Genomic DNA, 26,868 nt, shown 5'->3' on the forward strand with positions numbered 1-26,868 from the left:
AAACTCATGGGATTGCATGAAGCACATAGGAATGTCAGTCAGGTTAATTTTTAGCGTCATTCTACTGTCCACGAACATTGACTCATCGGCAACCAAGGCCTCCACCACGAGCACGCCCTCGTTGCCTCATGGGGACAGGAATTTCATGATCTGCTGCATCGGAGGAATCTGAAATTTTAATAAGCAATATTATACATAAATAATCATTGTAGTATGATGTAGTATGCATTACTGAAACAGTTTGATGATAACACAAGAAAAGTGGTGCTTGTTTATTTCATGCATACCGGTGAAAGAGTGAAAAATATTAGTGAATGATAACTTGATCATTTCACTCTGGCTCGAGTGAAATGATAACCCTTGCTCATTCCACTCTGTACTGTACAGACAACTCGGGACTATTTTTTCCATCTTTTAGAAGATTTGCTTCCCTTGACTTTGAAAAAATACATGTATGTCACAAGTACATGTTTGTTGTCATCTGTAGTGCAGTAATATATACACATTGACCGAATCGTATTGAATTGTCACAATCAAATTATGCAATAGTTTTAATAAAACAAACATTTTTTGCGATTGATTATAACTATTAAAAAAGAACAAGCTTACCAATTTATGTATGAACTATTTCATGGAAAATACTGTTACAATTGGTTGAATATTTACTTGGCCACATGTGCTAGTAATAGAGTTGATAGACGATTTCTTCCTACAAACTCTAACCGCATACATGTATGCACAAGCATTTTGAATTTGACCAATTTCCAGTTTACATTCATCAGTTCAACAATACATTTTTTTTTTTAAACTTTCAAAGTTTGCGCTGCGTCCCTCTCAAAAGCATCTTCGGGCACATCCTCGACATTTCCTCTGGGGTCTTCATAAACACACGGGAACGTGACATTCAACTTTAATAGATATGAAACTAATTCGCTGTCTCAACAACAAAACATCCTTCGGCTGCACTGAGAATGAATTCACCCCGAAAACCCCCCGTAAGATCCAGAGTCTGAGAGCGACAGTGACTAGATATACACTACGAAAAAAACTAAACACAGACTTCCGTTGCTTTTATGAATACACACTTGTATAAGTCCATCATTGTTAATTTAAATCTGTTGAAATTGTTTTTGAATGTACAAAAATGTCACATGCTCAAGTTTCATTGAATTGTATTTCTACGCGATACATTTTTTTTAGCTCACCTGTCACATAGTGACAAGGTGAGCTTTTGTGATCTCAATTTGTCCGTTGTCCGTCCGTCTGTCCGTCCGTCCGTCCGTCCGTCCGTAAACTTTTACTTTAAACGACATCTCCTCATAAACTGCTTAGCCAATTTCATCCAAACTTTACAGGAATGTTCCTTGGGTGGTCCCCTTTGAAAATTGTTCAAAGAATTGAATTCCATGCAGAACTGGTTGCCATGGCAACAGAAAGGAAAAACTTTAAAAAATCTTCTTCTCCAAAACCACAAGGCCTAGAGCCTTAATATTTGGTATATAGCATCATCTAGTGGTCCTCTACCAAAATTGTTAAAACTATCCCCCTGGGGTCAAAAATGGCCCCGCCCCGGGGGTCACTTGTTTTACATATACTTATATAGGGAAAACTTTAAAAATCTTCTTCTCAAAAACCACAAGGCCTAGAACCTTGAAAATTGGTATGTGTCATCATGTAGTGGTCCTCTACAAAATTTGTTCAAATTTTTCTCCTGGGGTCAAAAATGGCCCCGCCCCAGGGGTCACTAGTTTTATTACATAGTGTTATATAGTAAATCTTCAAAAATCAGGTGAGCGATCCAGGGTCATCATGACCCTCTTGTTTATTTACGAAATGCTTTTGTTTAAATACTTGTTTTTTTGCCTCATTAAATGTTAAACATGATAGGTTTCGTTGATGGAACTAGGGTTTTTCCTAAAACAATTTCAATTCCAACAACCATTTTCATAAAGTGTGGAACTTTTTTTTTAGTGGAAGGACTGCTTGCGGGAAGAGGAGGTAACTTTGACATAGCGATTATGCCGCAGTTACTTCCCTTCGCAAAGAGGCCACAGAAATTTACTCTAGCGGGGAAAAAAACATGATATATGCATGAAATAAAAAGAAAATTTGTTGAATTCAGTGTAAGATCTTATTTTATTTCACTCGTGGTCACAGAAAAATAACATTTTCACTCGTGGCTACGCTACTCGTGAAAATATTTTTTCTGTGACCACTCGTGAAATAAAATAAGATCTTACACTGAATTCAACAAATATCCTCTATTTCTTGGCCAAACTTTATTTTTCTATTACTGTACATGCATTGCATATGAATTAAATAAACACTATACTCTGATCTGTAGCAAAATGAAAACAAACATGCATAAATCATTATATGCATATTTTTGAAGTCAACAAATAATACAAAAAATATATCATATTTGCAAACAACAAAGAAGTTAAAATACACACCTGAAGTTTTTACCTGGACAGGTGTAGTAGGTATAGATGACCGATTGGAAACTGTCTTTTCAAGGTAACGGTCATCCGTATTCCCGTTAAACATGTCGGAACCAAATTCAAACTTTTGATAATCACTGTTATTCACGATGAAATTCAGCACTTCTTGCCCAGTATATAAACGTTTACTTTAAGCGGAAGCCAAATTAAAACAAACTCATTGTCCAAAATTTAATCAAACTTTAAATGGTGGTAGTATTGTCATTTGTTCAGTGAAATAAATGTTTTCATGTTGCCAATTTAGTCTCGATCATCTATCCGGGTCTATATCGTTAATTGACTCTAATTAGAGCGGCTGCATGATTGAGACTAGGTGATAATTACTACGATCGAAAAACACGGTTATAAGGGAAAAGGCTACATTCTACTAAACAAATTAGCGCTCGTAAAAAAACCAAACTATTTTTTTAGATGATAACGCAAGTGATATTTTTTTTTTTTTTCTTTTCTGAAGAAATAGGTGCTGGAAATCCGATGAACAAGTTATTAATTTGGTGTGGCCTAATGCAGTGATCAATGCAAGTTTCCCCAAAACTTTTCAATCCTTACACTGAAATAGAATAGTCCAGCACACTGTCTCTGTGACAGCTCTTGTTATAATGGGGAGTAATGGAAAAGTACCTTTGTCATTCATGGTCTGATTTTAAAATTATTTGGCAGATGTGGCAATCATTGCATGAGGATGTGTTGCACATAATACCTATATCCCTACCTTCAAAGTCAAAGTCACAGCAACCTTCTTAACTTAGTGTGTTTTGCTATATAAGCCTTACTGTTTATGTCTGGTCCATATCTTTTTCAATCATGGTTTGATTTCGAAATGATGTGGCTGAAGTTACATTTCATTTCATTAAAAAGATCACTAGCACTTTTCTCTATGTTTATGTTCTATATATGGTAATACTTTACAATACAATATTTTTCAATCTTCCTCATATCTCTATATTGTTGATGTTGACAATTCTGAGGCATATTTAACTTCAGTGAAACTTGTTCCATTAGTGTTTTTTTCTTTAATTGTTCTATCCAGGCAGTATTTCGTACACTTTATACAATTTTATTAGCTGTTTTTTAATGAAAAAAAGATTTGTCATTGCCTTGGTATGGTCGATATCAGCATCTTTGTGTTAACTCTTTAATCTTTGGTATAATTCAAAAAGAAAAAAGTTCAAGATATTCAAATGGAACTTGCAGGTACAAGGGTTGCCAATGATAATATGCACATGTGGACCAAGACCCAGTACTCTGTTTTTAATAAATGTTCAGTTGTGTCCCTTATTTGACTGAGAAAAAACAGACTGTATTGACCTTTGCCCTGGTATTCTTGTTTCACAATAGACTGTATGTTACCAAATAATTAGACCGAAATTCTTTGATTTCTGATAATTGCAAGGTATTCAACTCAATTTTCATATGATAATTTGATGTATGATCATTGTATTATTGCTTGCCCCATGCTAAAATTTACCACCTTGTCATTTTTCCTTTCATTCTATTTTAGATGAAAGAGATCCATCAAAAAAAGACATTCTTCGAAAAAGGGTAAAATATAAATTTAATTTCTGAAAAATCATCCTATGAGAGGCATCCCAAATGTGAGCAATGATCAGCTCTGCAGATTTTTGAGTGTTCCTACTTTTTATCCTTTGTTCCTTTTCATGTAGAGTCAAACCATCCTTCCACCCGTCCGTTCGACCGTCCGTCTGTGTGTCCGACTCAACTTCTCGTGTCAGGGCTGTAATTTTCTCTTGTATGCACAGTTTTTAGCTCGACTATTCGAAGAATAAGGAGAGCTATTCTACTCACCCTGGCGTCGGCATTGGCGTCGGCGTCACACCTTGGTTAAGGTTTTGCATGTAAGCACCTTTAAGTCATTATCTCAGTAAATACATCATTTATTGCATTGAAACTTTGGACATGTATTCCCAACTATCTAACCTACCAAATGAATGAAGTTAGATAACACTTATTTGAATATAATGCAAATAATGGGCCTTTATTATTTGACTTAGAAATTCCGGTTAAGGTTTTGCATGTAAGCACACATAGGTAATATCTCAGCAACTACTTGATGTATTGCATTGAGACTTTATACAATTGTACTCAACCATCCAACCTACTTTATTAACCAAGTTAGATAACTCTAGTTTGCATTTAATGCAAATAATTGCCCATAATTATTCAACTTAGAAATTCTGGTCAAGGTTTTGCATGTTAGCACACATAGGTTAATATCTCAGCAACTGCTTGATGTATTGCATTGAGACATTATACAATGGTACTCAACCTACTCAATTAACCAAGTAAGATAACTCTAGTTTGCATTAAATTCAAATAATGGCATCACTCTTATCTAATTTTAAAGTGATCCATGCATGTTTCGCCAAAATTTTCAATCCTTACACTGAAAAGCAGCGGAATAGTAGAGTGCGCTGTCTCTGTGACAGGTCGTGTATAATAACTTGCCACTTGTGTTCAGCATATAAAGCCAATGTGTCGCATACAAGACCTGTGTTCCTACCTTTAAGTTTAAGATTACACTTGGTGTTTTAAATACTATGGAGTGCTGCAAATTAGACATAGAGTATAGGTTGTCGAGTCTGTAACTTTCTCATGTATGGACAGATTTTAAAATAACTTGCCAAATGTGTTTGACATACCAAGATGATGTGTCACATGCAAGACCCACGTCCCACCTCTTAAGGTCAAGGTCACACTTAGTGTTTGAATATTTTTGAATGCTGCATATAAGGACATAGAGTATAGGTGGCGGTGTCCGAGCTGTAGCTTTCTCTTTTATGGACAGATTTACAATTACTTTCCACATGTGTTCAACATACCAAAATGACGCGTCGCATGCAAGACCCGTGTCCCAACCTCTAAAGTCAAAGGTCACATTTAGTGTTTATTCACAATTCAATGCTGCATATAAGAACATAGAGTGTAGGTGGTTGTGTTTGGGCTGTAACTTTCTCATGTATGGACAGATTTTAAAATAACTTGCCACATGTGTTTGACCTACCAAGACAACTTTCCGAGTGCAAGGCCTGTGTCCCCACCTCTAAGGTCAAGGTCACACTAGGTGTTTGTTTACTATGGAATGCTGCATATAAGGACATAAAGAGTGTAGGGTGTCAAATATGGGTGGTATTTTCTTATGTTCAGAGGCAATTTAATGCCACAGCTGTGGTCTTACAGATGCACCAGACATAATGGTTAGACATAATGTCATGTGGTCTTGCAAATGCACCAGCCATATTGGTTAGACATAATGCCATGTGGTCTTGCAAATGCACCAGCCATGTTGGTTAAACAACATGCAAAGGGGTCTTGCAAATGCATTAGCCATTTTGGTTAGACATAAAGCCATGACTGTGATCTTGCAAATGCACTAGTCCACCTAAATGGCCGTCAATGAGTCTTTTGACGATTTTTAGACTATGGCAGACTCGTGACGTCCACCATCCCAGCAAAAAGTAGCGAACGGGCCTTGCGCAGAGGATCCTCGCGGCCACAATTTTTAAATTATCTTCGTTATAAATTCAAATTTCTACGAAAATATCATTGCCTACTATTAAACACACATTTATTTTGTCATTATGCCGAAAAAACATGTTCAGATACCATAATGCACTTACATGCATCGATTGTATCCATTTATCTGTAAATCTAGGACAAATCTGACAGGTTGTGTACATGTAGGAAACGGGGTAAAGGATTTCGAATGTTTTGGTCGTTAATAGGTTCGGTTAAATAACACTATTTTAAATGCAACCATTTCAATGCGCTGAACGCTAACGTGTTTGATGTATCGAGTTGGGACAACACAGCTTATTCGCCTATATGCATTACATGTTTTATGAAATATGTATTTGAATGTATCAATAAAGGTTATAAAGGGGGAAGTAGTCACAATTTAGTGTTCACGTTCCACCGTGATACCGCGCATTTAGGGCTTCAACATTGTTTTCTACATACTACGTATCAAGTCAATACATATGTAGAAATTATTTAAAAATAACTTTTCTTTAATTTTAAGGTCGTTTTTTTAACGATATAAGGATGCATCTGGCGGTGACTTGCCGGGAGTCTAGACAGTGATTTTGTGTGTCTATGTGTTTACTTCTACAAGCTAGTGAAATATTTCACACATACGCGCATTGTTTATAAATTTATGTACCGGTATGACTTATATAGGTAAAAGATAATACATATAACTGTGCACATAAAACAACAACAACACAGTCATTCCTTGAATGATACATAGAGACAGTACAAAACATAAAACTGTATAGATATAATGACTTGACTACAAGAGAGGATTGTGCATTTCCATCATTGACAACATCACCATTAGCAGCAGAAGCAGCAGCATAGGTTACTACTTTATTATTGACGGATTACAATAAATTCAACAACACTTGCAAACATTTTCTTTGTATTTATTATCTGTGTCTTAGATTGCTTCTTAGCATGATGTAAGTAAAATTGTTAAAATGTATTGGCGTATGGTCGCATCAGAAGTGACGGAACTCCCCTACGGCAAGGGAACGCTTTAGTTTTGTACGACGTTAAAGAAGTGCCCGACGTAAAAGTATAGCCATGCGGTACTTAACACGACATACACATTGAAATAACGTTTCCCTTGCTTGACACATGTTTTGAATGGGCTGACACACTTGCCGCCACATGCAAGCCTGGGTACACATATACTGGCTCATGAACCACAGCATGAGCACCTGACATCACACATATAAACCGGCTTAACGCATGACTGGCTCGTGAACCACAGCACAAGCACCTGCATGTAAGCCTAGCAGACGTTACGTATGAACACAGTAATGGGCTGACACACAAAGACAATTTCCCGCATGGCGTAATAACACAGACTTGAAAAGATTGGTGTGCGATCCCATCTCCGCGAGTGTGCTTATCGAACCCCTTTTGGAGGTTCCTCTGCCTGCAGGAGCTAACAATCGCAGACCCTGAATTATGTATACATGTTATTTTATTTTCTTTTAATGATTTATTTGGCACTGAGTTGTGTTGTTCGCCCGCCGCAAGAATTTTCCGCCATTTGTGGACAAAATTATATTAAATAATATATGGTTAAATGTACATCCCCGAATAAAACAAACTTTTCTTCTTTCTTTTTTATCAGATTTTATAAACACCGGCTTGTCACTGACTGTCATAACACGAATCTTTTAAACACAATTTTAATTAGTGAAACTGTTCCCCTTTCGCTGTCGATTGCAAAGTTCAATTCATGGTCTGTTCTGTGCTGCACCCCCCATTCGCTCATGCGTGGTGATATTAGCAGACACTTGTGACAGACATGCCTCATCTCACAGCCCGGGGAAAGGTAAGCGGCAAATGCAGGCCACAACTGAAAGTATATAAAACTCAACCGCAGTACGTTATACATTTCCGACAGAGGAAATGATGATACAACTATTGATCATTAATAACAAGTGACGAAAAATATGCTCAACTGTCTTCCGCCTATATACATATATTTAGGTCATTTGGGGTGTGGTGGGTGGACGAGAAATTTCAGTAGGCGACGTCTCGTTAAATGATTCCGTAAAAAGGAAGCGGAAGTTACGACACAACTTCTTCCCAGAGTTCCAGGCAAAGTTGGTTACGTCATTGTGTATGCGTATCTAGGAAGTTAACTCACGATAAGATATAGAACCTAACACAGTAATTTATTTTCCCGCAATAAATCAAATTATTTGCATACGAAAATAATTATTATGTCTAGTATTATACAATATATTCAACATTAATATAAGAAATGGATAACACGTTATGTGAAACATATCAGATTATCCATATGATTATGTGCAAATACGCAGTAAAAACTAATGACTTCAAAGAGAATACGCATGTTCCTTTTAACATGGTGAGTAGTTTTTGTCAATTTGTAATTAATTAATTTATTGATACCACCACCACCACCACCACCACCACCACCACCAATGTACATATCTATTTGTAATGATAACCTGCTGGTCTTTGAGCTGAATGACGGGATAATGTAGCACATGGATTTTCCATATCCATGCAGTTGGCAGCAAAGCAGTCGCATCTCTGTTTTCCAACAATGCCGTAATATTATTTACTTGTTCGTTCTTAAGTTCAAAGTTAAACTTTGACCGAACGACATTGTACAATATTTTAACAGTATCAGCAATCGCAATGATAATGAAATAACATAAGTTGTCCACGAAAGGGCCCGGGATGATCAAAGCGGGAGCCGCGAACGGTTTCCATGGCAAATGGTGTAATGTTGTCAGTGTAATGTATTTAACAGACCCAAATCGGAATGGTTTTATATAGCTTTATTACATTCATACTCTTACGCACATAATCTTGAATCCAATCAATAACTGAACTATCAACATACATGCAACTGTTAGCCAGCGGCGGGCTTATCATACAAACAGATTGGCCACTATAAATGGGCGATTGGTACCGAGTGATTAAAGAAGCAGCCGCTAAATAATGAACACTGGAGAGTATCGTTTCACATGTATGCCAAAATTGTTTGATGCTGATACCTGCACCGATTGTTTTCATCTTGGTGATCACATTGAACATTATTTATTTTTTCATGTTCCTTTAAGATTTCTTAGAATCGGAATAATGCAAGAAATATATTGAATGGATAATATTTAAAAAATGCAGTGTGCTACGTGTTCGAAGATAATTTCTCCAAGAGCCAAAGGGTACAAAAGAACACTATTGGTGACGAAGAAACGATCTTGAAGATGTTTTTGATATTTTGACTCCATCCACATCCGAACCGCTTCGATCAGTATTACTGTGACATGATATATGTGATATGCATTTGTTTTGTATGTACGTTTTAATTATTACAGCTAGGATGATGAAAACATGATGATGATTATGACGGTGATGATGATGATTACATGATGATGATTATGAGAATGATGATGGCTTTACTGTGAGAATAATATTTATTGTTTATCCTCTGAAATTAATGTAATTTTTTATTTAACATTATACAACAGACAAATTAGGTATCACCCTTATTTTGAACACAGGTTGTGTTGCTCTGCTCAATACATAGAAAAGCGAGGATAACTGTGACTGCGCGTTAGAGGGTTATCTATCATTGACGGATGGGTACAAATTTATTCGATAAAAATCAACATGTATACAAAATGGTGGGCTGCAACGATCATTTCGTGACCCAGAGTATATTTATGTTAATATAACGACTCTAACGACAAATTTAATCCAGATAAGATCACTGTCAGGTACATTTGTAACAATTATATCATTATTATTCAACATCGATGCATAATATTACTATATATTCTTTCGCCCAGTGTTAAATGGTAGAAAGTTGTAGCGTTACAGGGATACACCCTTTCCTAAATTTGCCACGAATTGGACGTGGAAAATGGGTGGCAGTGGAAAATGGGTGGCAGTTGGTGGAGTATTGGAACGGGTGGCACTTGGTGTAAAACGATGAAAAACAGAAGAAAATGGGACTTTGATCTAATTTTTCACCTTTTTCCACCAAATGCCACCCCAACGTGGCATATGGTGGAGTATTGAAACTTTTTCCACCAAATGCCACGTGGCAAATTTTATCCCCAAATGCCACCCCAACGTGGCAGTTCGTGGAGTATTGGAACGTTTTTCCACCAAATGCCATGTGGCAGTTGGTGGCAAATTTTTTTTACCAAATGCCACCCCAACGTGGCAGTTGGTGGAGTATTGGAACAATTTTTGGATGAAATGCCACGTTCTGTTTCTTTGATCTTTTTTTCACCAAATGCCATGCCGATGTGGCACTTGGTGGAAATTATGTGGCACTTGGTGGAAATAAAATCATGGGATTATGAAGTATGCATACATCAACCTAAGAACAAAAAAAACCCACACAATTCTTTGCAGTCATTTAGTTTCATATGTACACAAAAGTACAAAGGATCACAGTTGATGGTGAAGAGCTGTCTGCATATCTACATTTGGAGAAATCCTGAAAACAGTTTTAGTATTATTTATTTTGGAGGTTTCATTTTAGCTATCATTATTCAAAATATATTTTAAAATTAGATGCATAAATAAAATGACAACATTAAAAACATACTCTTAAATATGTTTCTTCAGCTTTGGGCCTAGCCAGATTAATACCAAATATTACAACAAAATGATATACCATAACTAAATATAGAATCAAGCCTCATACACTGAAATGAATCATTGCAAATATGTTTTACAAGAGCACTCGTCTGTTGTATTAGCAATGACAATACAGGTAAAAAATTAATTAAACTACCGGTTTTGGTATTTTAAATATTGAAATGTCAATAACCTGTTTCTTTTCTTTAGTGATGCACATCCAGTTGTTGTTTTCTGCAAGTTTGGCTATACTTCTTCTGCTATAAAAGTCCTCTATTCATATTTCTTTCTGAAAAAGCGATCATTTTAATAAATCTGTTCAATATAACAGGGTTTGCCTCACAGAAGAGTGTTATTTGTTCTACAATTTGTTCTACAAATGTCTTTGGAAACATGTGTACACCAAGTTTCACTTGAATATCTTTATTTTTTCAAAATCATGCAGCTAAAAACATGAATAACACCAAGGCTTTGTCATTACCTCAACAATTTTTCTTAAAAACACACACACCCTTTAGATCATATTATACATCTATATCTTTTCTTGACTGGTATTTAATAATTGTTTATCTCACCCTTTATAGCACTTTTAAATAAGTATTAGCTAATATAATATGATAAAACTATGAGGTCAGTCGTCATTATAAGTTATTGTAATATTCAAATATTTACCTAAAAGGTCTTAGAATCTTGTCCAAGTACATTGTCATCGTTATGGGGGGTTTTGTCTGGAAAAAAATGTGAATAACATTTCTTTCTTTATACATCTTCAACTTCATTGTACAAATTGAATGATACTTTTTAAACTTAGTACATTCCTTGACTAAGTATTTGTCAATTATTTTGGCATAAAGTGAAACATACTTGACAGTATGTGCATAAAGCTTATCTCTTAGTCAAACTTTAAACAAAGCCAAAGAGCCTAATATGTGTAAAAATATGATTAAAATGATAAGTCATGATCTTTTTTGGTTGTTAATATGATAATAAAAACAGTTACCTTATACTCAATCCATTTTATTAAACAAAACTTCACATTTTTTTCTCTCACTATTCAAAGTTCCACAAAATTAATGCTAGTAACTGTCAGAAGATTCAAATATTTTGAGGAGATTTTCCAGCAGAGAGGTCATTCGGAGTTTAAATCAAACATTAATGGGATCCCTGTACCTTTGGAGAAATAGCAACAGAGCACAAGTACACAGAAAACTGAGTTTAACTCATCATTATCATGGTCATGATAATCATCATCACATTGTTGTTGTTGTCATCATCATCATCATCATCATCATCATCATCATCATCATCATCATCATCATCATCATCATCAATAACAACATGTTGTTGTTGTTGTTGTCACCACCACCACAATCATCATGATCACTATCACCACCACCACAATCATCATCATCATCACCAATACCACCACAATCATCATATTCACCAACACCACAATGAACCACCAACAACACCACAATTGTCAAAATCAACCACCACCAACACAATCATCATAATCACCACCACCACCATCATCATCATAATTACCACCACCACCACCATCATAAGCATCATCAATAGAACCACCAACATCATAATCATCATCAATAGAACCACCAACATCATAATCATCATCAATAGAACCACCAACATTGTAATCATCATCAATAGAACCACCAACATGATGAAGAGTAGTAGGACATGTAGTTATAGTAGTAGTGGGAGAAATCCCCAAAAGTAGTATTACCAGTTAGTTTTAAATAGTAGCATATGTAATGATGCTAAAACAGCAGCATGAACAGCAACTGTCGTAAATGCTATTCTTATTCCATGATGATATGTAATGGTTCCATTTTACAGAACTCTTGAGATTTTCTAAGTCTTTTTTCACCAAATGCCACCCAAAAAAGTAACTAAGTTCAGTTTTTCACCAACTGCCATATGAAAAATTAACTAAGTCCAACTTTTACACCAACTGCCACCTCCAGTTGGGTGGAAATTTCATGGCAGTTGGTGGAATTCTTGATATTCCACCAAGTGCCACCCATTTTTCACCAAGTGCCACCCATTTTCCACCAAATGCCAACCAAATCCATAGCATTTGGTGGAAGCTGGTGGCAAATTTAGGGAAGGGCGAGTCGGACATGAAATGCCAAAATAATAAAAAAGTATCCCTGATCGCTCATTATTGTAGCTAGCAAATGCACCAGCCATAATAGTTAGACATAATGGACATTCCACTCCTATTTTCTTCCCTTTTTTATGTACTGACATTGTTCGACGGTCAGTGTCACATTTGGGGGAATTAGTCACAAACTGTGACAGCTTTTGTTTTCCTGATTATTATACAAGTCCTCCAGACATCCTATATTGATGCTTTTAAAAGCAATTGACTGTCTCAGTTATCATCAGAATGTCCAATCAACACCAGCCTGTAATCTTAATGAAGCTCTATAAAAATTAATGTGTTTTTTTACCACAGCAGTAGCTATAGGTAGTGTTTGAAAATCGGACTCCATTTGCTATCAATAATCGAATCGAATCGGACCAAGCATTTCAATTTACTATAGGACAATAATCGAAAGTTCATAATATCAGTAAGGAATACATTCTTTAAAAATAGTATGATCATTTAAATTGTTAAACCTTGAATGAGTACGTGTGATGCTATAGTCATGCTATTTGCAACAGTAAGTAAATTTCCATAACCTTTTTCTGTCTTTAATAACGAAAATAACCATAACAACACAACACATACTTAATAATTGCACATCAATTGCAAAATGATGCACACCGCATCAAGTAAGTTATCTGCTTGTTTTGGCAGTCTGAATTGATTTTTCAGCAGCTCTTCTGATATAAACTTGTTTTTACAAGTCAGAGGAAATATTCTGTCTGTTTCTCAATCAAAAACACTGACACTTGACAAGTTTCAACCATGACATATTTATGCGTATTTTCCAAAAATCTAAAAATAGTAACAAATATCAAGTTTTTGTTTACATTGTTTCCATCATTGTTTTCGTTGAAAATTAGAAATTCTACCGCTTTTGAACCCAAACTACCGCTTTTGAGACCTAAATCTACCTCTCTGTCATTGTCAAAGGTTCACATGTCTGTTTTCTGTTAAAAGAATATGTCTACTTTAGAGGATAAAAAGTTGCACTTAGAAAACCAATGGGAAATTTGAAAAAAATGCCTTTGAACTTACTTACCGATAAAATTCTACAAAATCTGAACATGTCTGTTTTTTTGATAAATGAAAGCATTGATTATTGTTTTAATAAAACTTAAGCCATAGTATACTCGAGAGTGATGTTATTAAACTTATTCGGGTATAAAAACTGGCAATAATTCTATTTTGGTTTGGGATCTTGCGATATGTACAAAATATATTTACGAGGTAATTTACCCCACCCACTTAAAGGGACTGTGTCACAGATTGGCACCAAAAAAAGTGTTTTTTTTGTAACCAATCTCAGGACAATCATCTAATAAAGTACCAAAATGTAAAAAAAAATGTGTCGGAGACCGGGTTCGAACCCGCGTCGCCAAAATTGAAGTCCAGCGTCTTACTTACTAAGCTATTAAGGCTAACTATAATCGAGTGACATAATTAAGCTATATATACACCTACCTTGGTAATATCAAGTGATAACACCGACTAGCCAATCACGCATAAGGAATGAATTCTATCTTTTTTAATGGAAAAATACGAAATAACTGCTAAACTTAAATAAATTGTAAACTATGTGGTACTTCAGTTAGTAAAATTCAATGCAATGTACACATCGATGCCAAGTTTATGTCATTTTTCGACAATTTTCTATTTTTTTTGCTATTTTATCATCTGTGAGACAGCCCCTTTAAGTAAAAATGCAGAAAATGATAAAATTCGAATTGATTTTATTTTCCATCAGTATTTTTCAAATATATTATGAAAATGCATCCATAGGATATGCATAATTTCATTTTAAAATCATTTTACATTAATATAATAACAACAATGAGTACATATCATACTCATGTATATTACACTCATGGATAATTTGTGCATGTGTTTGTTATCCTGATTGTCATGTGGACTTAGTGCTGTGAAGTGCCTAAAATTTTTTTTTTTTTAGTAGTGCTTAATGTAATAATTTACTTTTTTTATTGTTTAACATTTAATATATATACATTGACGTGTTATGCATAATATGTTATGAATTGACGTAAGTCCAGTTGTCATTGCAATATTGAATAAATATTTTTATATAACTATGTGAATAAAATACAAAAAAAAATTATATTTCGCTAACTTAGACTTTCGATATAAAATCCCCCTGAATACTTTCCAAATCCCTCTAAATTTTAAGCCTTTTGACCAAATCTCATGGAATGGTCTCCAAAAAATATCGCATGTATGATTCTGGCATATTTTTTATAGTTTAACTAATTAACTACATATTTTTTAAAGTTTAACTACTCAATTCACATCTCAACAACATTTTACATCCACATTCAATTCAATTCAATTCAATTCATTTTATTCAAGTAAATAAAGGCCACCGGCCCAAAATACACAAAATGCACAAAAAACAAACATAGTATAGTAGTTGCAACATACGATTTACACATTTATCATGTCTAACAGATGGTATACATATATTGTTAACTTCAATATTGTATTATCATTTTCAGTAGACATTAAAGAGTAGAAATCATTTAAACTATTACCAGATGAATACCAGTTAAAAAGATATTGTCTACGAATAATATCTAATTTAGGACATTGAAAGAATGCATGATATTCACAATCAATAACTGTCAAATGTTGATTCAGACAATATATACAAAGTCTCTCATCTTGCGGAGTATTTATATATCTTCCAAGTTCAATATTCAGCTTATGGTTGGAGCAGCGAAACCTAGCAAACGCAATCTTATATTTTACTGGAATTTCCAGATGTAGGTACCATTCTGTATTTGATAATGTTTTGTAATGTTTATAATGATGACACCTTGAGGACTCACTAATGTCGTTATGCCAGTTTTTGACGAAACAGTCAATCAACCGTTGTCTAAAAGTATATATAAATAGATCTATATTTCCTGCATCTTGAGCAATCCAAATATATCCAAAACCGTACGTGAATAACAAAGATTTAATTTTGGATGCCCAACAATTTCCCCTGGGGTCATCTAACGATTTTAACATTTTGTAGCAGTGTTTAGGATATCTATGATTAGACATAGTTAATAACTTACACCAGTATTTAATGCAGTTAACAAAATAAGTAACACACAGAGGAAGACGTCCACATTCGCCCAGAGTTATACATGTATTTGTAGTTCTTTTAACATACAAATGTCTCTTGCAGAATTTATTTTGAACCGTCTCTATGGTATCAATATATTTATATCCCCAAATCTGCGATCCATAGCACAAAATTGGCTTAACCATGCTATCAAAAAGTATAAATAATTCCTTTGTTGGGAAAGATCCAAAGTGTTTCTTATAGCTATATATTGAAAAATTACCTTTTGTGCATGTGCAGATAATTTATCATGTGCTGCACTCCACGATAATTGGGGAGTAAGTAGTAACCCCATGTATTTGTAGAAAGATACAGTATTTATTTGGGTATCATTAAAAAAGCATTTTTCGTAGTTTCTTAGCGGTCCACCATTTCTGAAAACGATTATTTCAGTTTTGTCTAAATTAACTTCCATGCCAGTATTTGCACAAAATTGCTCAATGACATTTAACTGTTGTTGTAATTTGTTCGCTGTTTCTGCACAGCTAGCTACATCATCGGCGAACATCCGACATATAATATCATTAATTTCGTTTGTAATAAATATTCCGGAACCACATCTCTCTCGTAACATCGTCGATAGATCGTCAATAAACAATGCAAAAATGGTCGGGCTTGACTTATCCCCTTGTCTCGTCCCTATATTACATTTAAAGAATTCTGTAATAGTTGTTCGGGCGTTATTATTAGATTGCGCGTCAGAGACCTCATTTGGTACTTTAATACAAGAGTACAATGTGTTATACATTTGCTTTAGAACATATAAAAACTTCCCGTTGATACCCTTTTTTTGTAACGACTGGAACAAAATCTGGTGATTTATTTTATCAAACGCCTTACAAAAGTCGACATATAAACAATAAAACCTACCCCCCTTTTTTGATATATATTTTTGAACCATTGCTTGGAGACAGAATACATTATCGATGGCTGAATAATCAGATCGGAATCCGGATTGTGATTCATCTATTTTGTTATTATTTTCAGCCCATTCGTATAAACGTTTATTTATGATACCTGAAAAACTCTTATACATAGTATTGGTAAGTGAAATACCACGATAATTTCCAGGAACTTTGACCCCATGAAATTGGGAAATTCCCTGATTGAAATATTCTATTGAACAAAGTCAAATAAGTAAGGCGCAATACTATCAATAGTGCCTTTATAAAATTCAGATGGAATTCCGTCTATTCCGCAGTTTTTGCCATTAACTAACTTGCGGATCACCTTTTCAATTTCAGAGTGTGTAATAGGCTCATTTAGAGTATTGGAATCATTATCATCAATATCAGTATTGTGCATGTCGTTATTTACAGAAATAGGCATGACTCCATCATCATATAACAGACTACGAAAGTGATCATACCACTTTCTGGCTTCTATTCTAGTATCTAAAGACTGCTTCGTTTTAGCCTGTTTAATTTTCTTCCACATAAAACATGGATTATTTCGACTATTAATAAGTTCTTGTCTATTTTGTGTCTGTAATTCAAGTATTTTTACACCGCAATGGTTCTTAAAAGCATTTCTACAGTCCTTATATAGTCTTAGATCAGACGCTAATTTTGAAGAGCGAAATTTGCGTAAATACACATACTTTTGTTTCTTAAGAAAATCACAACGCTCATCCCACCAACGAGGCTGCAATGATTGAAAGTTTTTCGGTGCTAAAAGCATCCTATTTCCCGCCTCATCAAACAGTGTATATAATTCTATTTCATACATGCCATATTTTTCAAAAGCTCCCAGTGGATTTTGGGAGAGAATTCCAGGGGATTTGGGTCACATACCAGGGGATTTTCATCTGATGGCCATGTAGCGCTTTGGCGTGCATGCCAATTCACTTTGTTTACCCCTTTTTCCAACACTTAATTTTTTTTTTAATGAGACACTGTCATATTGCATATTTTAACGAGACACTGTCATATTGCATAATAAAAGCACTCACTTACATAACATAATACTTAATAGAAAATATATTTCAAAGACAATTTAGTCAGCTGCCTATCAGAAATGATGACTTTCAGACTATTAGAGTAAGTGGAACGAATATCAAAAGTTTTCATTTTTTCCATTTCCCAAATAGTCAGATATTGACAATTTTTTTTTTTAATGAGACACTGTCATATTGCATATTTCAATTAGACACTGTCATATTGCATAATAAAAGCACATACTTGCATAACATAATACTTAATAGAAAAATATATTTCAAAGACAATTTAGTCAGCTGCCTATCAGAAATGATGACTTTCAGACTAATAGAGTAAGTGGAACAAACTCAAAAGTTGTTTTTTTTCCATTTCCCAAATAGTCAGATTTGTTTGCAACTGATCAAAAGGCAAATGCATCAATTTTTGCTCAAGTTCTTAAACATGTTTCCTTTTGGCATTCTTTAAAAAATTAGTACATCATCCTTTATTGAGTTGTCCACTTTCAGTTCCAATTCTAAAGTTCTGTCATTTTCTGATATTGGTGATGAAGGTCATTGTCATGTTTTTAAACAAAATGACAAAGAACAGCATTTTCTATTAGTTATTTTAATCCCATTCTGTACAAAACAATTTACTGTCACCTTTAAATTATTAATCCTTTTGTTGACAACGACACATGTTTTTAGCACAATGTAAAGGAAATCTTAACTTGTTACTTGCTCTCTGATTGGATAAAAATGCAACCAATGAAAATCCACCTTTCATCTGTCCATTCTAATTGACACTTGTTACGTAATTTCTGTGGACGAATTTCTGTCAATGTCAATCAGAACAATGCACAATTGCCTTGGTGATTGATTTAGTGTTGTTATTACACACCATCAGTTGATAATCCAATTAAGCTTCAACCCATTGATAAATTGCGCCCGGGAGTTTGTCTTGGAATAATCCAGACAAATCTTCATAAAACCTATTTGCTATTGCAGTAAGGCACTGAAACAAAAGTTGAGGGTCAATGGTAATTGCTTCTCCTGTAATTTTGACTGGTGTTTTGACAAGGGTTACCACTTGGTTTGATCTCTAATAAACTAATATTCATCCACAAATTGCCCAGCCATATTTTCTACAAACTTTTCCCCAATAGCCTTCGCCTGCTCTGCATTTACTCTGCTATCAGCTGCAACCCCAGTTTCAATATTTCTCACTGCTCCATCTGTTTCATCAAAAGGTGAATGATCTTGAAGAAATAGGAGTAATTTTCTAGTGTCATTGTCATCTCTCGCTGTTCTTGCAGGATTTATGTGTTATGCTGGTCACTTGTTGTGAACGTTGTTCTGGTGAACTGTCACATCACATTATTTATTTCTGCATTAGCAGGCAACGACATTAGCCATACAGCCATTTGCGTCTCTGACATTCCACAGCCTCTTATTACCCCTCCTGTGCTTTTTAGTGACTGCATTAGTACCAATTCTATGACAATTAAGGTCTGTCAAAAGGCCAGCCCAGTAACGTCAACATCTGCTTAGGTGTGGTTCCCCATCACAAACTGCTTGTGAACATCAGGGTGGTCTTGCTCCAATTTAAACATATTTCTTACGTAGATGTAAGCTGCCTTTAAATAAAGGTTGTGTCAAGAAGCAGCAAAATATGGCAGCATTTTTCTCACAGCATTAAGATGTCCATTCCAGTCACCAACATGTTCAGCTCTAATAAATTGCTGAAGTATGGATATCATCTCCATATACTGGAACCAAAGTAATGCAGTTCTGTTCTGGGCAAGTCTCTGTTTTTAGCTCACCTGAGCACTTTGTGCTCAAGGTGAGCTTTTGTGATCGGTCTATGTTCGGCGTCAACAATTGGTTATAATCATCTTCTTTTCCTAAACCTCTTGGACAATTTTGATGAAACCTCATAGGAATGATCCTTGGTTGGTGCTTTTTCAAAATTGTTCAAAGAAATTAATTCCATGCAGAACTCTGGTTGCCATGGCAACCTAAAGAAAAATGTCAACAATAGGTTATAATCATCTTCTTCTCCTAAACCGCTTGGACAATTTTAATGAAACTTCATAGGAATGATCCTTTGTTGGTGCTTTTTCAAAATTGTTCAAAGACATTAATTCCATGCAGAACTCTGGTTGCCATGGCAACCTAAAGGAAAATGTTAACAATTGGTTATAATCATCTTCTTCTCCTAAACAGCTTGAACAATTTTGATGAAACTTAATAGGAATGATCCTTGGTTGGTGCTTTTTCAAAATTGTTCAAAGAAATTAATTCCATGCAGAACTGTGGTTGCCATGGCAACCTGAAGGAAAATGTCAACAATTGGTTATAATCATCTTCTTCTCCTAAACCGCTTGGACAATTTTGATGAAACTTAATAGGAATGATCCTTGGTTGGTGCTTTTTCAAAATTGTTCAAAGAAATTAATTCCATGCAGAACTCTGGTTGCCAAAGGAAAATGTCAACAATTGGTTATAATCATCTTCTTCACCTAAACTGCTTGAACAATTTTGATGAAACTTCATAGGAATGATCCTTGGTTGGTGCTTTTTCAAAATTGTTCGAAGAAATTAATTCCATGCAGAACTCTGGTTGCCAAAGGAAAATGTCAACAATTGGTTATAATCATCTTCTTCTCCTAAACTGCTTGAACAATTTTGATGAAACTTCATAGGAATGATCCTTTGTTGGTGCTTTTTCAAAATTGTTCAAAGAAATTAATTCCATGCAGAACTGTGGTTGCCATGGCAACCTGAAGAAAAATTGCAAAACGTTTTTGGCAAATACTATGAAGCCTAGTGCTTAAATATTTGGTGTGTAACATTGTCGATTGGTTATCTACCATGTTTATTCAAATTATGCCCCTGGAGAAAATTGGCCTCAGACCGTGGGCTACAAGTTCGTTATAAAAAATACACTTTGTTAAAATCTGATAGTTATGTAAAGTTTTTTCTTGAAGCAAGGGCAGCAAGTCTTGCTATATGGTCTCCCTTTTTGTTGGAGATTCCAATACTTTCTATTTTTAGTCATAGTCACTTCTGAAGTAATTATTGTTCTTTTTTTAGGTTCATAATTATTATACACTTTATTTTTTAGAAGAAATTTCATTTTTACTTAATAATAAATTAATAATCAGACTTTTCCACTGAACTTGATGTGCTCATGCAGATGCTATTTTCTTGCATACCGGACGTGTGTTTCCGGTCATGTGACCGGTGCTGGAAAAACTCATCTTACACCCCCCATGTAAGATGAGTCACGCGCAACAACGCGCCACTTCTTATTTCTTTTATTGCATGGTTTGTGAAAAGTATATTATGCAATTTCAATAAAGCGCAATCAAAAATATTAGTATTTTTATTGAAATTGCATAATATACTTTTCAAAAACCATGCAATAAAAGAAATAAGAAGTGGCCAAAAAGCGTGTGCGAATACTTTTACCATATTATATCATGTATAGGACGCTAGCATAGATAGGACGCAGGCAAAAAAATTGTTGAGAAAACGGGTAAAACCCCTTAATATATAAGATAGGACGCAGCGGAAAAATGTCAAAATCGGCACCGAAAAATTGAGGTTAGTAAAGTATTTATAACATATATTGAGGTAAAAAAAAAAAAAAAAAAATTGTATATAAGGCATATTTCAATAAGTGTCTTGTGTATTTCGGTAATTAAGCGTACACAACAATAATATTATTTGTCTTGACATTTTGAGAACATTCACGCATAATATAAGACTTATACAAATGCTGTAATGGACTAGTTCTGACTGACAGTCAACCGTTGCATCTCCCAACATGCCTTGTGAAGGACAGTCAACCGTTGCAACCATTGCAAAACTGTGTATTGTCAAAACTAATGATTGTTTTGATAAGGCTTGTCGCTGCGCGGATTAAAGCATGTCAGCATAATTATTGCGTGTCGGTAATTAGCCTTCCCAGCAGAAGGCACCTCGGGTAAAGTGCGAACAAACAACAATACGGTATTACCATCGCAATAGTTTGTTCTATTGATGTTATTCTAATGACAGACAGCGGGTGTTTTTCACACCTTCGCACATTTGAAAAGATTTGATAGTGACAATAATGCTACTTTGCGTTATGCACATTCCTTTATTAATTTTTTAAAACAGTAACATACAACAAAATGTTTTGTAAAATATCGAAACATTAAAATCATGAACAACGATTAATTGATAAATACCTCCTTTCCCGATTATATGTTGCCGTTATAACTCAATCCAGTTAAAGTGCTGACTCACATCCAGTTTTTGTGAGTAGGGTCCCTTTTGTAAAAAAGTAAGCACTCGGTTTGTTTTCAATTTATTTCTCAATAAATCATTTTAAAGTAAACATTCAATACATTTCTGCGTGTGTTAAATTGCGTGATTTTACCTATGTCAGTTGTTCTCTTCGGTGACGCAGTACAGATACTTACTATTACCGCGTTCTTCCCCTGTCCGATATTTTCGACCTGAAATGGACTTGGAAAAAAACAGATGAAATTCTAATAGCATAGAAAGGACGCAGGCAATTTTTAAGACGATAATTGGGGGTAAAAAAGTGCGTCCTATGCATGATATAATTTGGTAGTTAAAATTGAATATAAATTATCGTAAAAGCGCGATATTTTAAGGAACTTTTTGACGTCGATAGTGATTTAAAATTACTGCGCTTTATGACGTCAGTACACAACGTCGCACACGCTTTTTGGCGAAATGTACGAAAGTGCGTTTTCTACGTCAAATTTTCCACAAATTCATAAATTAAGGTATGCAAGAAAAAATATCAATCATGTTTTTCCGGTCCAGATAAAAAAATCTGACCCTCGGGCACGCTGCACAACCGGTAACTCGGCAAGCCTCGTTACCGGCTTACGCGTGTGCCCTCGGGTAGGATTTTTCTATTCGTACCGGAAACACATGATAGATACTTATAATCTTACCATCTGTGTGGATAGTGTTATTCACATATAACTTATATCAAGAAAAATATTATTATTATACCCCCACAAATGAAGTTTGAGGGGGTATATAGGAGTGAGCTTGTCAGTCGGTCGGTCGGTCGGTCTGTCTGTCGGTCGGTCGGTCTGTCGGTTTTCATGGTTTCCGGACAATAACTCATGAAAGGCTAGACAGATTTGAAAATTTTTTGGTACACAGGTGTAACATCAATAGCATAGAAAGGACGCAGGCAATTTTTAAGACGATAATTGGGGGTAAAAAAGTGCGTCCTATGCATGATATAATTTGGTAGTTAAAATTGAATATAAATTATCGTAAAAGCGCGATATTTTAAGGAACTTTTTGACGTCGATAGTGATTTAAAATTACTGCGCTTTATGACGTCAGTACACAACGTCGCACACGCTTTTTGGCGAAATGTACGAAAGTGTGTTTTCTACGTCAAATTTTCCACAAATTCATAAATTAAGGTATGCAAGAAAAAATATCAATCATGTTTTTCCGGTCCAGATAAAAAAATCTGACCCTCGGGCACGCTGCACAACCGGCTTACGCGTGTGCCCTCGGGTAGGATTTTTCTATTCGTACCGGAAACACATGATAGATACTTATAATCTTACCATCTGTGTGGATAGTGTTATTCACATATAACTTATATCAAGAAAAATATTATTATTATACCCCCACAAACGAAGTTTGAGGGGGTATATAGGAGTGAGCTTGTCGGTCGGTCGGTCGGTCGGTCGGTCTGTCGGTCGGTCTGTCTGTCGGTCGGTCGGTCTGTCGGTTTTCATGGTTTCCGGACAATAACTCATGAAAGGCTAGACAGATTTGAAAATGTTTTGGTACACAGGTGTAACATCAGAAGATACAGGTCAAGTTCGATATTCGGGCTGGTGGGGCCAAGGTCAAGGTCACTGTTACTAAAAATAGAAAAACGGTTTCGGGACGATAACTCATGAAAGGCTAGACAGATTTGAACAATTTTTGGTACACAGGTGTAACATCAGAAGATACAGGTCAAGTTCAATATTGGGGCTGGTGGGGCCAAGGTCAAGGTCACTGTTACTAAAAATAGAAAAACGGTTTCGGGACGATAACTCATGAAAGGCTAGACAGATTTGAACAATTTTTGGTACACAGGTGTAACATCAGAAGATACAGGTCAAGTTCAATATTGGGGCTGGTGGGGCCAAGGTCAAGGTCACTGTTACTAAAAATAGAAAAACAGTTTCCTGACGATAACTTATGAAAGGCTAGTTTTTCTTGTCAGCAGTGTAACTTCTAAATTACTCAACAGATTTTATTAAAACAATACATGCATGATAAAAGAAGATGTAGTGTGCAGTAACCTTGGAGTTATGGCCTCTTTTCAAAGGAATGGTTTGCCATTCCTGTGTCCAGGCGGCATTTGGGGGTATTCGTCACTCCTGTGACAGCTCTAGTTAATATTAGAAGGAATGTGATGTTGTCCAAGACAGGTCAAGGTGATAATATTAGTTGATGGTGTTGAATGTGATCTGATATTTGATTTTTAGAGCTTAAGGCAGTTTTTTGGTGGATTGTGCACTGTTTGTTATTTGTGTATCTATACTAAAAGTTATTTTAGTGTGCAAGCAATTAAACATAGTTTTGTCAGTGTGCAGGCAATTGAACAAAGTCCTGTCAGTGTGCAGGCAACTGAAAAAAGTCCTGTGAGTGTGCAGGTATCTGTACCAAGTGCTGTCAGTGTGCAGTCAATTATCAAGTCCTGTCAGTGTGGTGCGCAGGGAACTGAACAAAGTTCTGTCAGGTTGCAGGTGAGAATCAAATTCTGTCAGTGTGCAGTCAATCATCAAGTCCTGTCAGTGTGCAGGCAACTGAACAAAATCCTGTCAGTGTGCAATCAATCGACAAGTCCTGTCAGTGTGCAGGAAACTGTGACAATTCCTGTCAGTGTGCAGGCAACTGTGACAAGTCCTGTCAGTGATTATCCAGGCAACATGTTTGACCAGTATGTTTTTATGACTCCAAAGGTGGGCATATTAAAATCGCACCTTCCGTCCGTCCATCTGTCCCTCCGTCCGTCTGTCCTGTGTCTGTCTCAATAACTCGTGTCCGTGCTGTAACTTTCCACATGTGTTTGACATACCAAGACGACGTGTTGTGTACAAGACCCGTGTCCTTACCTCTAAGGTCAAGGTCACACTTTGTGTTTATTCACAATGGAATGTTGCATATAAGTACATAGAGTATAAGTTATCATGTCCGGGCTGTAACTTTCTCTTGTATGGACAGATTTTAAATTGACTTGCCATGTGTGTTTGACATACTAGGACGACGTGTTGCGTGCAAGACCTGTGTCCCTCCCTCTATGGTCAAGGTCACACTTAGGTGTTTATTCACAATGGAATGCTGCATATAAGGACATAGAGTATAGGTTGTTGTGTCCGGGCTGTAACTTTCTCTTGTATGGACATAATTTAAAATGACTTGCCACATGTGTTTGACATATCAAGACGACGTGTAGCGTGGAAGACTTGTGTCCCTACCTCTAAGGTCAAGCTCACACTAAGTGTTATTCACAATGGTATGCTGCATATATAAGGACAACGAGTATAGGTTGCCGTGTCCGGGATATAAATTTCACTTGTATAGACGGATTTTAAAATAACTTGCCACATGTGTTCCACATACCAAGACGACATGTTGCCTGCAAGACCTGTGTCCCTACTTTTAAGGTCAAGGTCACAATTAGTGTTTATTTACAATGGAATGCTGCATATAAGTACATAGAGTATAGGCTGTTGTGTCCGGGCTGTGACTTTCTCTTGTATGGACAGATTTTAAAATGACTTGCCATATGTTTTCGACATACCAAGACGATGTGTCATGTGCAAGACCCATGTCCATACCTCTAAGGTGAAAGATACACTAAGTGCTTATTCACAATGGAATGCTGAATATGAGGACATAAGAGTGTTGGCTGTCAAGTATGGTTGGTATTTTTTCTATGCTCAGAGGCAATTTAAAATAACTTGCGATATTATGCATTTGACACATAAAGGCAAGATCAACTTTTTATGTACGTGTTCATAGGTTATGTCATATTCTGGGGCATTTGTCACATATTGTGACAGCTCTTGTTCAATATTCTTTGAGAAATAAGCTATATTGATAACAAAGGTTAAACTCTTTTACTCAGGTGAGCGATTTAGGGCCATCATGGCCCTCTTGTTTGACATACATTTTATTTTTGAAGCAACCGCAAAGAAATTAAGACTGCATGTAATTTTTTAACAAATATCAATCTTGTGCTTAGATAACCTTGATTATTACTGTTTGACCCTCTTTTCTATTTGAAGGTACTGCAAAGAAAGTTAGACCATGTGTAAATTTTCAAAACAATGTTGTCCTCAGATGTCCTTTACTGTGACCTTTTGACCCTCTTTCATATTATTACAGATTGGACAAAATGTACTGTTTTTAAAATTATAATTATAAATGTTGTGTTTGGATGACCATGATTGTGACCTTTTCACTTACTTTTTAGCTCGACTATTCGAAGAATTGGTGGGCTATACTACTCGCCCCAGCGTCGGCGTCGGCGTCGGCGTCCGGTTAAAGTTTTAGGGAAAGTTGGGATTTTCACTTATAAGTCCAATACCCTACATTCAATTGACTTAATACTTCACACAGTTGTTCAGGGCCATCACATGATGAGGTTAGATAACTCCATATTATTCTTTACACAGATTATGGCCCCTGATTGACTATGGAACTTGGATTAAAGTTTTAGGGCAAGTTGGAATATTTATTAATAACTTCTATATCCTTTGTTTAATTGACTTAATACTTCACACAGTTGTTCAGGACCATCCCACAATGAGGTAACATAACTCCATATTATCCTAAATACAAGTTATGGCCCCTGATTGACTTAGGTTAAAGTTTTAGGGCAGGCTAAAGTTTTAGGGCAAGTTGGGATTTTCTCTTAAAACTCCAATACCATTCA

At 35.6% G+C, this 26,868-nt stretch overlaps 1 protein-coding gene across 10 annotated transcripts in view; it reads left to right on the forward strand.

Moving 5' to 3' along the window:
• LOC128229255 (serine/threonine-protein kinase ULK3-like) overlaps window positions 1-26,868 on the forward strand; it is a 197,977-nt gene that overhangs the window by 86,430 nt on the left and 84,679 nt on the right. For all 10 annotated transcript variants that reach the window (XM_052941042.1, XM_052941044.1, XM_052941040.1 and 7 more), the window contains one exon: window positions 4,003-4,043. In XM_052941042.1, the coding sequence (XP_052797002.1) occupies window positions 4,003-4,043 (41 nt within the window). The remainder of the gene's footprint in view (window positions 1-4,002; window positions 4,044-26,868) is intronic.

This window comes from Mya arenaria, chromosome 3 (assembly GCF_026914265.1).
Source record: "Mya arenaria isolate MELC-2E11 chromosome 3, ASM2691426v1".
NCBI lineage: Eukaryota > Metazoa > Mollusca > Bivalvia > Myida > Myidae > Mya > Mya arenaria.